General features: G+C 37.9%; 1 protein-coding gene across 1 annotated transcript; it reads right to left on the bottom strand.

Moving 5' to 3' along the window:
- Positions 1-4,757: 4,757 nt before the first annotated feature.
- Positions 4,758-7,031, bottom strand: LOC133745774 (expansin-like B1). Its single transcript, XM_062173893.1, has 4 exons — positions 6,798-7,031; positions 6,058-6,164; positions 5,573-5,887; positions 4,758-5,235 (listed from the first exon to the last, which is right to left on the bottom strand). The coding sequence occupies exons 1-4, from the start codon at positions 6,925-6,927 to the stop codon at positions 5,038-5,040; spliced, it is 750 nt and encodes a 249-aa protein (XP_062029877.1). The 5' UTR covers positions 6,928-7,031; the 3' UTR covers positions 4,758-5,037.
- Between the last annotated feature and the right edge of the window lie 5,530 nt (positions 7,032-12,561).

The following is a 12,561-nucleotide window of genomic DNA, read 5'->3' as shown; positions in this document are numbered from 1 at the left end:
ATTTCAAACACTCTCATGATCCTCAAAATTTCCAAACATAACCCAACTGACCTTAATACTAAATGAAAGCCAAGCAGTACTTTAATTTACCTACGATTTGAAACAAACTCCGAGCAGAAGCATCCTAACCAGAAATAAAAAACTCGGCTACTCTTCCACTGCCCAAATCGTGAGATTAACTGGACCAAGCACCGATTAGTGTTCTAGGACGAGAACCATCATCAAAAACAAAGCCCAGATGTTCCAGAATTCGCCGCCGTGCACGGTAACGCCAACGAGGCCGAAGACACCCAAAACATCAGTCTATCAAACCCAACCAAAATTGAAAACTAATTATACACAGATGCAGAAATCTTCAAGAGGATTTCGTTTCGTACCTCAGACAACCCAGATGGTGGCTGGAGTCGCCGGAAAATCAGAAATTGCCGAAAGAGCTTCACACCTTCTGAGCTTCGAATCTCCCTTCATGAACTGTGCATGGATGATCCATCACCATAGGCACGTCGGCGAAGACGAGACGAGAAGAATGCCAGTGGTCCAGCTTGGAGAGGTGGCCGGACGGAGGAACTTTGTCCGGGTCGTGGCTTCGGGTCGTCGACAAGCAGAAACGGATCGAGAGCTCTGATTGTTTCTGGAATGGGTAGTCCGCCGCGGCGGGAATGGGTCGGGATTGGTTTTGAGGCAGGATAGCACCAGGAGTTCTCGGGAGAGACAATCGTCGGCGGGTCGAGCTTTCGAGTCAGGTTGTTGTTGTTGTTGCAGCGTCTGGGTTTGATGGTTGGCTGTTGATGGGGGTGAGCTTTGAGAGAAGTAGTAGTAGATGTGGTTGTTGCCATGAAATTGAATAAATTAAGGCGAGAAAAACATAGTGAAATCCGGCAATGTTTGTTAGACATATTCATCTCCAAAGAAGAAGAGATAGAGAGAGAAAGAGAGAGCTGGGTTGGGGTTTGCTTTTAGAAGAAGAAGATGGAGATAAATAGAGGAGGAAAGACAGCCTGGAGGAAGAAGATGAGGTCAAAAGGAAAGAGAGAGAGAGAGAGTTAAAAAAAAAAAAAAAAAACAATTGAGGGTAAAATAGACATTTTGAAGTGAAATGGATGTCACGTTAGCAATTTAACGGTTAATTTGAACGGAGCTTGACGGCAGGGACTAATTGTTAAGAAATTGAGAGTTTGAGGAGTTTTTAGGTGAAATTCGAAGGTCATGGACTGAAACGACGAAACCCTATAAGTATAGGGAGTAACCAGTAATTAACTCTATATTATAAGACTCACTTTCTTTTTGTAATTGTGAGCATGCACCTTCTTTTCTTAACTTAACTCCATGCCACGAGATATATGATTCCCACAGGAACTGGATTTCAAATCCGGCCGCTTGAAACTTTCATAGTACTATAAAACCCTAATCGTTCAAGCATTTACGAAACCCTAGCTATTGCGCCATTATAGTATTTTCTTAGTCAGTCTCTTTTCCTGCTTCGTGATTCCTACTATGGCTCTGAATCCCTCTCATCACACGGTCAAGCTAGGTCTAAGGCTATCTCATCAACCTCATCATTTGAAAACCAAAGAATGTCAATGGCTTTCTCAAGGTAAGAGAGGTAAAAGTGATCAAAACGTTTGAAGTATGTTTTCGTGTGGCCCGGCCGAGCCCAGTAGCGTGGGTTTGTAACTAAGCGGGGCATTAAAGTGAATTGATTGCCAAACCATGCCAGGAGAGATGTCGGGGTCTTGATTTGTAGTTCACTTCGGTGAGCACTGCTGCGCACGCCCACCCTCGGGTTAGTAGGAAACCTCATCCTCAATGGGTGGGTAGCAAATCAAAAAAGAAAAAAGAAAAAAAAAATGTTTTGGTGTGGCCCGCGCGAGCGAGTTCTACAAAGTAAGCAGCGTCAACGCATCGGCCAGCCTATAACCCCTCCAAAAAATTTATGCCCCAATTTCAAAAATTTATGCCCCAATTTTTGAGTTGTTAGCTCGCTTTTCCTTACTTATCAGTTTACGGTTCGTTCTGAATGTAATTAGGCATATTTATTTTATTTTATTTGAGTAATGCTAGGTAAATCACATTTTTCATCTTATTTTTAGCAATTACTCAGACATAAGCTTTGCTGTGTCTCCAATGTGGTACAAAAAAGAGTTTTTAAATTCAAGATTATCTTTCTTGAATAAGATTTGAGCAAGAGATCATCTTAACTAAATAAATTCTTGATATAACTATTCATTCAAACGTAATTATCTGCTAAACTATCGTTATATTCATGTAAATCCCACTTTCTTTTTGTAATTGTGAGCACCTTCTTCTTCCCCTTCTTCCATGCCATGAGATATATATGATTCCCACAAAAACTGGAATTCAAATCCCGCTTGAAGGTTTCACGGTCAACTACAAAACCCCAGTCGTTCAACTGTTCAACTACATATCCTTCCGCGGCCATTAGTAGAGACAGGCAAGAAGTTGTGGTGGTATATAGAAATAGATCCACTCATTGAACATCCAACGCCCACTTATTTCTAGCATGCATGTCTATTACACTATGAAAAATAGACATAGTACATAGACCTACTGTAAACAACTTTAGCCGAGTCAATCCTCCTAGATCCCAAATACGAAATCCTAGAGAGCCGGAGCTCGTTAGTTCGGTCCATGAAAGAGCCCAAGTCCAGAAAACATCTGTTTTGGCCACCCACAACCCATTTCCGATTTGGGCCACCAATGATTGGGCCTTCAAAATGTTCTGGGCCTCCTTCAGAATTACTTTGGACACCCAAGGTGATCCAGGCATCCACCTATGACGAGCAGTAGCACCACGCCACCACCATCTGTGGCAGCCTCTATGTCGACGACAGATGGCACCGCAGTCAACGCAGCGGCTACACCGTCGTTTGGTAGATCTTTATGCTTAAAAGAACTCGCCGTCGCATCCCCAAGCATACAACCACTCGCCACTGCCCTCATAGAACGGAGATTAAAGACCACTAATGACCGGTGTCGTTAAGCCTCGAGGCCGTAATCCATTCCCCCGCCGTTTTGCCCAGAGGCTGTTGTCCAAGCTAAATTCGATCATCAAAGTTCTGAAGTCTGGCCCGACGCGGTCGGCTCATCCATTCCCAATCTAGCAAAAAATCCAATTGCTGGGGCATCACTTAGACCACCAATTCTTTCAGCGAAACAAGATCCGATGTCCAAATTGCAAGGCGTCGAAATTGGTTGGATGTGTGTCAAGCAAGACCAGCCTTTGATAGGTGCAGAGAGGCAGCTAGGGCATAGGAAAGGTCGGAGAGAGTTTTCCATTTGTTTATATAAAATTACGTACACCCTTTACTGCAAGGTGAACTGGAAAATCCGAGACATGATCAGTACGTGAGTTTATGGGTTATGAAATTGAAAATGCGGTTATAGTATGTGCATGATAAATTTGTGATTACTCTTTTCAAAAGTAACTGTTGTACAATAATTGATGTTCATTTTTCTTCTTCTTGTGATTTTAGGTCATAAAGAATCCCCATTGATGGTAGGCATTTTTTTTTTTTTTAAAGGAAGGGCCAAAATGGTTGTACTCAAGTCTTGATCATTAATGAAACCGCAGAATATAATGGGAGGACATGATGCCTAAACCCCACATAACAATAAGCCTCAAAAGAACATTTAAAAATAATATCGAGATTCTCTACTAAATCTATGTATTCTAACAAGCATATATGGTAGGCATTTATATTGTTGAAGATGTGAATGCATTAGTTCATCTTCTTGGAAGCGTAAGGTTGGGAGGCCACTAGGTGCTAAGAACAAGCCTAAGTTTGAGAATGTTAACCCTTGGATGCTTGATGCAAATGCCTTGGGGTCGAAGAAAGTGAAAAAACAAACATTAATTTATCTCAGCTAAGTGAGTGTTAGAGATGGAGGAGGATCCGGTGGTGGCTGAGACAGGGGCGGAGCTAGGACTGTAGGTTTAGGGGGGCCGAGATTTAACATACGAAAAAAATGTTACAATTTCAAATCGATTGACAGCATTATGTATCAATTGAAACCGAACTTCTTATTTATGCATAATTTTGAACTCTAAAGTTGTCTATCTGTTGTAGAATTTCATTTAAGATTATGTATAGGCACATGACTAGATATAAATATATGTAGAACTAATAGTTAATAAAGCAAAATAAAATTTACAAAAGCTAGAATTGATTAAATTTTGATGATGAATATGGCAGTCGAGAGAAGAAAATTGTATAATTCAAAATCAAACTAGTTGTAAGTTGTAACGTGTCATGATATTATTGGAAAAGGGGGGCCAAACCTTTATAATTATAGAGCTAACCCCTTCAATCCTATTAATAACACAGTAAACTAACATGTTTTCAGAAAGTTTGGCGGGTGCCTGGGCACCGTTTGGCTAATGGGTAGCTCCGCCCCTGCTGAGGCTACATGGACACCTCAATGGCTCTTATTACTGTGGTGCCCAGGGATGCCCCCTCTACATAGGAAGGTCCTGAGTTTTGTTGAATAAGTTAGGTTCCTTTTTTCTTTTCTCTCCCCTTAACATTGTCTAGATTTTGGTTCTTGGTACTCTTACTATGGTAATTTGATTAGGTTGCTCTAGGATAACTTGCACGACTTAATATTTACGTGAGCTCTTGAGTAAGTCATGCATCAACCCATATTTGTTTATTTTAAAGGCTTGACGTCCTCCTTAAAAAAAAAAAAAAAAAAAAAAAAAAGGAATAGAACTGCGAATTAAATAAATAAATTAAAGGGTCCAAAAGCAAGGAACTTTATTCATATTACAGAATCCAAAGTACAGAATCCCATTATTCTAAAAAAAAAAAAAGAAGTACAGAATCCCACTACTTGGGCGGCAAGTGCACTTGCGCCTAATACCCGGCATACATTACAATAATATAACAAGCAAGCAACTAACATGAAATGTGATCACAGGGAAACTTAATATCTATCCTAATTAATTGGATAAAGGCTCATCTCAATAATATAAAGATGGAGTGTATATATATAGCTGCAGGTAGTGAAGTAGGTAGACTAATTGAGCTGAATGGCTGATGTATAGGCAGCCCCGGCCTTCCAATCAGCAGGGATGGCGTTGGATGCCTGCACCCATTTGATCCCTGAGCTGCCACTCACTTGGAACCTCATGTCAATGGAACGCCTAGGTGGGGTTGGAGTGTCCCATACTGCTCCATATGCTCTACGCATGCTGATCCATTGTTTGCAATCCTCCTGCCAAACAAAATGTGAATATTGATCGATCTATATAGATTAGACGTACCGGAGATGAAATTCAAAAGTGGATTCTGCAAATTGGCAATGAGGTTCTGTGTCGAGCCAGTTCTTATTCAAATTCAAAACCCCTTCGAACCAAACAAAACTGTGTGTGTGTTTTTTTTTTAATTTTTAAATATTCAGTCCACTTTAAAATTGTTGAAAAATATCATCTATGTTTACTATATGCATAGTTAATATTACGAGTCATATGTTATATTGCTACATCGTCAATTGGACGGATAAAAGAATAGTTCCAACTATATAATAGTCTTGCAATTGAGATAAATTTTACCTGCCAGAACTCAACAGCTGTGATATCATTCCGGCCAGCTACATATTGAACGACTATAGCCAAGTATTCAGGAAATTTGCTATGTTCATGGACCTTGAAAACCAGGTTGGGTGTAGAATACCGGCAAGGGATTCTTCTGAATTCTATATCAACCACACCATAATCAAATAAAACCTCCGTTGAAGCTGGGTTGTTTGCCAACTTTGCATAGGCTCTAGGGCTGAAGATGAAGTCAGTTCTGTCTCCTTCGCCGTAGTCAGTCACCACCGCATTCACCCCATCATTACTGCAATGTGAAGGGTATGTGCATCTAACCTGAATCACAGTACACCCACAGAAAGTTCATTATAGCTATTAATTAAAGAAGGCACTTGTTTTAGCTTATTGTTAGTGCTAATCAGCATGATTATAGCTAGGTAATCAACTTTGAATATTAAAACATTTCTAGGTTAGCTAGAATGATAAACTAAGTTCAAGTACTGTACCTGGTAACATCCACCACAGCCAGTGCCATTTCTGTAGAGCCTAGCAACTGCAGATACTTGACCATCATTTACGGTCCTTCCATATTCTCCATAGCCACAAGCTCCAGCTACATGATGAGCATATAGATCATTAATTATAATTAAACCATTTTAGATGATAAACCAAAACTGGTTAAGCATTTGGACATTAATTAAGGCTATCAGTTTGCAATATAACTTTGCTAGCTTTGGCTTATTGGCCAAAAAAGAAGGCTGCTTTGGCTTCTTTCTAATATAAAGACTGTCCAAAATGCATGCTAGTCAACAATCCAATAGTACTTGCTACTTACAAGCGAAATATGCATTCTTTCATGCAGGCTTATATATATGGACACATAATACAACTCCTTTCGGGTAAACATCTTTTGAATAGCTATCCCCGATCAATTTGTTTTGGCAACCAAGGTCAAATTTGCGTAATTTACAAAAAAGATGACTACATTTACTGAAAATATCGCATATATAAGTATGTGTACTCAATAACGTTGTTAACACGCTCATAAAGTTGCTTGCACTTCTTTTACATTCTTTATGGGAATTTAGAAATAATAAAATATTGGCTTTGAAATAGACAATGACATTTTGAAATAAGAATAACAAAATAGTTAATGTCCATCACCAAAAAAGATCACACATATATGTAAGATGCATCCTAGCTAGGCCTCTACCATGGTATACAAAGAAAAGAAAAGGTTGCGTACTTGGGGTTCCATAGCAATCAGGGCTACCATAATAGGTTGCTCTGGAGCGTGTAAATGTATCTTGAGAGGTGCATAGTGTTGGCAAGAGCACTAGGCCTAGGATAGCAAGAAAAAAATGAAAACCACCCATGTCTTTAACAAACAAGTTCCCTAAACAATGAAACCGGCCAAGCAATGCAAGCTCAGGTAGCTAGAAGCAAAAGAGTTTAGGAGGTTGCTGTGATGTGAGAGAGCAAAGGTATCTGAGTCCTATATTTATAGTAGAGGCATGACATGAGTAGGTGCATGTTGAGGTGGTATTAATCTACCTTTTTCCTCCACTTTGGAACTACAGAGTACAGAAGAAGCTGGAGCTGCAGTTTAGGATTGAATTGATAACGTGTACTTTCTACGTGGAACCCTTTGTTAATGGACCCCCTTCCAATCCCATTTCTGATGAACAGATTAGTTTGTAGATGGAGAGGATATTATACATTTGCAAATGGTACTCTAGCAAACTTTTGTATCTTGTTCTTTGTACCTGCAAAATAATGTAGCTTCTTTAGTAATTAATCATTACATTTGGGGACCATTACTGTAGTTTCTCAATGCAATGTGAGGTCATATGACGAGAGAGATAGAAAAACATTGAACAATTTGAGTAAGAGAAGCAGGAAGTTTTGGATACAACAATTTTGTATAATCTCATTCACAAAACCAGCTACATGACCATATGCAAAGGCTTGAAAAAGAGCAAAGAGTCATAGAATTTCTGATTTTGTGACGCAAATTGCAATTTCTAATGGGATCCGTCTCCTCTAAAGTGAGGGAGGATGTGAAGTTATGTCAAGTTCATAAAATCTTGACTCTCCATATAATCTAATGGTCCTAACACTGAACACATCACTCTTATCACCAATCTTTAAAAATTTTGTGTAAACACCGCTTAATGGGTCTAAAAAAAAAAGGGTTTAACTCTTAACGGGGTCAATCTTTCTCCAGCCAGTGCGTCCAAAGCACTGCTGCATTCATAACATCCTTTGGTAGAAAGGTAGTTATGCGCCATAATTTGGCTTTGACCTCCAATCCTCATGAGGATTGTTTGTAGTGTAACAGACCAAGCTTCAAAAAGGGATCTTCAATGAGGACTGATAGTCTTGAACCATGACTGGAAATTCAATCTATTAGGGACAACGTGCAGCAAGGGAAAACCAGTCTTGCCAAATTCAATGTGTGCATTCCCATCAGTTTTCGTGTTCATGCTTTTCCTATTCAAATATATTGATTCCTATGTTTAATTTGGGTATCTTCAAATCAAAATTTTCAGGAGCCCTAAACTTATGTTGTACAGAACACATCGAATTTGTACTTATGAAAACAAATTAAATAGCATAGGATCATTATTTCTTGATGAATTTTCCAATTAATAGAACTGCAAGAAGTCAATTTCATGGTTAATGCATCCATGGATGCCAAGAGAAATAGCAAATGAAGCACAAAGAAGGAATTGGAGGCAGAGGAGAAATAAAAATGACTAGAAATCCCTAACTTCATTCGATCTGAATTTAGTTCGAAGACTAGTTTTTTTTTTCTTTTTTCTTCTTCTTCTTCTTCTTCTTGTGGTATTTTAACGACGTTAAGATTGATTTGAGAAAAACAAAAATCCAAGAAAGATTTTTAGCTTATGTGGCACAGTTAAACTCATTAGATTAGAAGGAGGATTAGAATTTTATGAAATTTATGTAAATTAACTTTAGAGAATTCAAATCCTTTGTAATGCATAATGCGACTCCTCAGAGGTTCCGCATGCATGTAAGATGCACTTATTTTTGGTGAACAAGTCATCGAGCTAGTGACCACATACTATTAATCCTTATCCGCATCGATATTATTGATAACTTAACTATTGTTCTAAATATAGAGTTTCGTCTCAAAGATCGACCTTGATCTAATATTGTGATGTGAGATTAATTTTATCCACGCTCGTCAATTATATCAAGCCACACAATAATAGTAGAACAACGTGAGAGGATTGAATTCTTGTAATACATGGTCTTCATTTCATCCATTTGGAAACTACTCAAGGTAGTCGCAACAATTTGAATAAGCCACTATCTATTGATAATTAATCTGATAGACATGTATGACTTACTAGACATCCTCGTGAAGTTTAGCTAATAGCTATGGGCTTCTTTTTTTTTTCTTTTTTTTTTTAGAATAATAGCTATGGGCTATAAACAAGTGGGACTAATCCAAACCTAACAAACTACCAAAGCCATCATGTTTGGTTGTAACGCACTGAGGAGGTCTATGAAACTATAAAAATATCCTTGATTAGAATAGAGGAAGAGCACTTATAATTTCATAGCCAATTCGATTTGAGTTTTGGCACATTCAGGATTGGCTGTAACCAACCACGAGAAACATTAACATTTGAGAAGTTTATCAGAAGGCAGCTGATTTCTTTGCGTCTTTGACATGTTTTGTGTTTATCATATGCCAGATTTGAAACAAGTGTACTCAGAGAGTCAGAGGGATTTTTCTTTTGAGGTTTGAAGAAATCAGAATCCTCGTCTGACCAAGATAAAGAGAAGTATATTGGGGTTGGTGAATCTTAATCTTCGTCGTCCATTTGCCTACTAGTTCAATGTTTTATGGATTACACACAGAAAAACTTGAAATTCAAATAAATGTGCTTTGAACAAAATGGTTTGAGAAGAAAACTGTAACATGAGGTTAATTTAGTGATTATTAATGGGTCTTTCTAAATAGACCCAGCAAAAATCTAAACACACCCAACATTCACTTTTTATCCATAAATTTCCAAGTCTACCCCTATATTTCAACGCACCCAGCACCTAGCATTCTCCAACTCCGCATCAGATTTCGCTGTCGACCACTCGACCTTATCGTACGACAGTCCCTTATGAAGGAAAATAAGGGACTTTTCAAAAGACGCTCTTCTCTGCTTTGTCCTCAGGCTTGTACTTCAAAAGCATCTGGAACAGGCTTGTAGCGAGGTTTTTGTCAAGGGTCTTGGTGAACTGATTCAAAGTTGGAGGAAGCTTCAACCTCTGCTTGAGGATCATTTTCTTCCTCTTAATCTGAACAGCCTTGGAATTTAATGAATTGGGTCAAATCCCTCTTGGGAAGTAACTCCCCTTTGATACCAAATTTCTTCGACCGCTTCTCGAACAGTGGGTTTGCTGATTAACTATTGTTTGAATCCTCCAATATGTATATATTCTTGCTTATCCTTTCTTCTGAACTAGTTGCAAATATTATCCAATTAACTAAAATATATGATTGGAACTATTAAATAACTGAAAACATGAATCACAGATCTGTGGGGTATGATTGCATCATTTGCATGCATAAGACAATAAAGTTGATTGGTTCCGTTGCAGCCTTGCTACCTACCATGGGTTTGCTCCTCATATCCCTCAGATTTCATATTTCAATATCAATCTATACTTATTGCTAATGTTGAAGATTGCAAACGGGGTAGGAGTGGAAGCAGAAAGCCAGATCGATGCTGGGTGTGTTTAGAAGTCTTTTTAACATAAGGGTATAGTTGGAAAGTTCAGGATAATTCTATAAATGCTGGGTCTATTTAGATATTTGCTGGGTGATTTAGAAAGACCCTTATTAATTCTATTTGACATTTAATGTGTCGAGTTGAGATTGGTGGAGTGGGAAAAAAGTTGTGGTTTCTATAAAAAAAAAAAAAAATTGAATATGCTTTGTTAATAAGCACTTCCTAAGATAGATTTTTACATAAATTAAACACTTAAAAAAAAATTATACAAAAATTCTATGCGCCTCTAACAAAAAACCATTTCCAGTCCAAGCGCTACGTTACAAAAACACTGTTACTTGAACAATCTGAAACAGAGCTGATGTAAGGCACTTTGAAAGATAGTACTTTGGCTGCTGCGAACAAAACGGCTCCGACTTGAACAATACCTTTGATCATTGTCACAAACCTTTACCTCAAGTATTATGATCTATGGTTTTCTTCAAGATCTAATAGGAATAGTTGTAAGTTGTAACACCCCTAGTTTGGACGATTTGAATTTGGACAACTCTTTCTTCCAATCATATGAACAACGGTCACTCATTACTGCCACAATAGAGATACCCCGATTACATGTATGGCAAACTGCAAGTTCTTTCAAGCCATCTTTCTTCTGTGAACCATTTGGTTTTCATATAACAAGAGAAACAAGCATCTGCGTCCTTTGGCTTATGAGTAGTAGACTGCAACACACTCAACCTATTCTAAGCATACTCTACCTATTCTAAAATGGTCACTGTTTGGAGTTCAACTTAATGCTATTCTTTGAACACAAATTCACAAACATATACAAATCTTTTCTAAACTTTTCAACATCATGCATACACTAATTGCCTTGACATGAACTATTCTTTGATTAAAGAACTGAGCATTACTGTAACAGTCACACTTTCTGCTGTTATGACCTCAGCACAAGCACATTGTGTTCATTAGCACCTTAAAGGCTTAAACAAAACATATTCACATCGAATTTTGGAACCCGAAAACACACTTGTATGGTATCAACTGCAAGAGTGTAAACTTTCTAAAAGTGTATCAACTAATTTGTTCATACAGCTGGCAAATCATTGCTCCTGTACCACATCAGAGAAAGCTAGTGACTTTCACTATATTGGGTTGAACAATCATATCCTCCACAAATGGGAGAGCCACTTAGAGCAGTTAATGGAAGAGTAACTATTGAGAAAATGCAATGCAAGTACGTGTACGGTTCCTGGCATCAGATCTCCTACTTCCTTGCGTCCCACTCTTACACTTGTAATTTGGGATGAGAGGGAAAGTGCAAAAAATCGTGTTGTCGGAGAAGAAAGCCAAAACTACCACAACAAAGCATGCCACCCAACATAAATTGCCTCTTTAGTCATTCTCAGTCCCAAATTGAGCAATCAAAAGTAGGGTCGGTTATGAGAATCTAGGGCTCAAGGTGAAGTAAATTCACAGCGCTAGAAATCATTCCCTATATGGAAGTATTTTCTTTCAACTAACAAGTATATTTGAACCTAAAATAAAAATTTCATCATAACACGATGGATGAATGTATTACAATAGAAACTTGAGTGGTGCTATTCACACACCCATTTTATCTATTCACACACCCCTTTTATTTATCTATTACTTTAATTCAATTTTTTTTTTACAAATTACCCTTACTACCCTCTCTTGGAATTTTTTTTTTCTTTTCTTTTTTCTTTTTTCTTTTTTCTATTTAGCAAGTCAATCATTCCTAAATCATAATCTCTTATTGTTGACAATTGCATGTTCGATCATATTTTGATTATCATGGCCTTGCATAATACATTCTTATAATTGTTTTCTATTTTCGCTACACAGACAGATTAAATTAAGGATTGAACAAATTAGCCATATCACCAATTTATAGAATGCTTAATTCCACCAGTGGAACAATGGCTAAAACACTAGGAATGGTATCTTGAATTAACATTGCTGAAGCAGATGTGAGAGGTTTTGGATCTCCTTTAGTTTAGGTGATATGCTTATACCTTTCTTCAATTCTGTATAGCAGTCATGACATACCTAAATTCCCAAATTCAGTCACATAGTGATTTTTCATCTGAGCTCTAAACTTTACCACACTAAGTGCTGGACTTTTGACAGTTAACATTTTGTCTGCCAATCACGTTTGTTTATTTTTTCTTCTTCTTCTTAATTAGCAATTACATTCACAAGATAAGGGTAAAATATTACACA

This window comes from Rosa rugosa, chromosome 4, assembly GCF_958449725.1.
Source record: "Rosa rugosa chromosome 4, drRosRugo1.1, whole genome shotgun sequence".
Classification (NCBI taxonomy): Eukaryota; Viridiplantae; Streptophyta; class Magnoliopsida; order Rosales; family Rosaceae; genus Rosa; species Rosa rugosa.
This window is presented reverse-complemented; position numbering and strand designations above follow the sequence as displayed.

What these genes read in the sequence shown, in the direction of transcription:
- LOC133745774 (XM_062173893.1), bottom strand. Translation starts at nt 6,927, where the DNA reads ATGGGTGGTTTTCATTTTTTTCTTGCTATCCTAGGCCTAGTGCTCTTG. An exon ending in TGATTGCTATGGAACCCCAA is followed by an intron (nt 6,165 to 6,797) that starts GTACGCAACCTT and finishes CTCATCATGTAG; the next exon opens with CTGGAGCTTGTGGCTATGGA. An exon ending in GCTGTGGTGGATGTTACCAG is followed by an intron (nt 5,888 to 6,057) that starts GTACAGTACTTG and finishes ACTGTGATTCAG; the next exon opens with GTTAGATGCACATACCCTTC.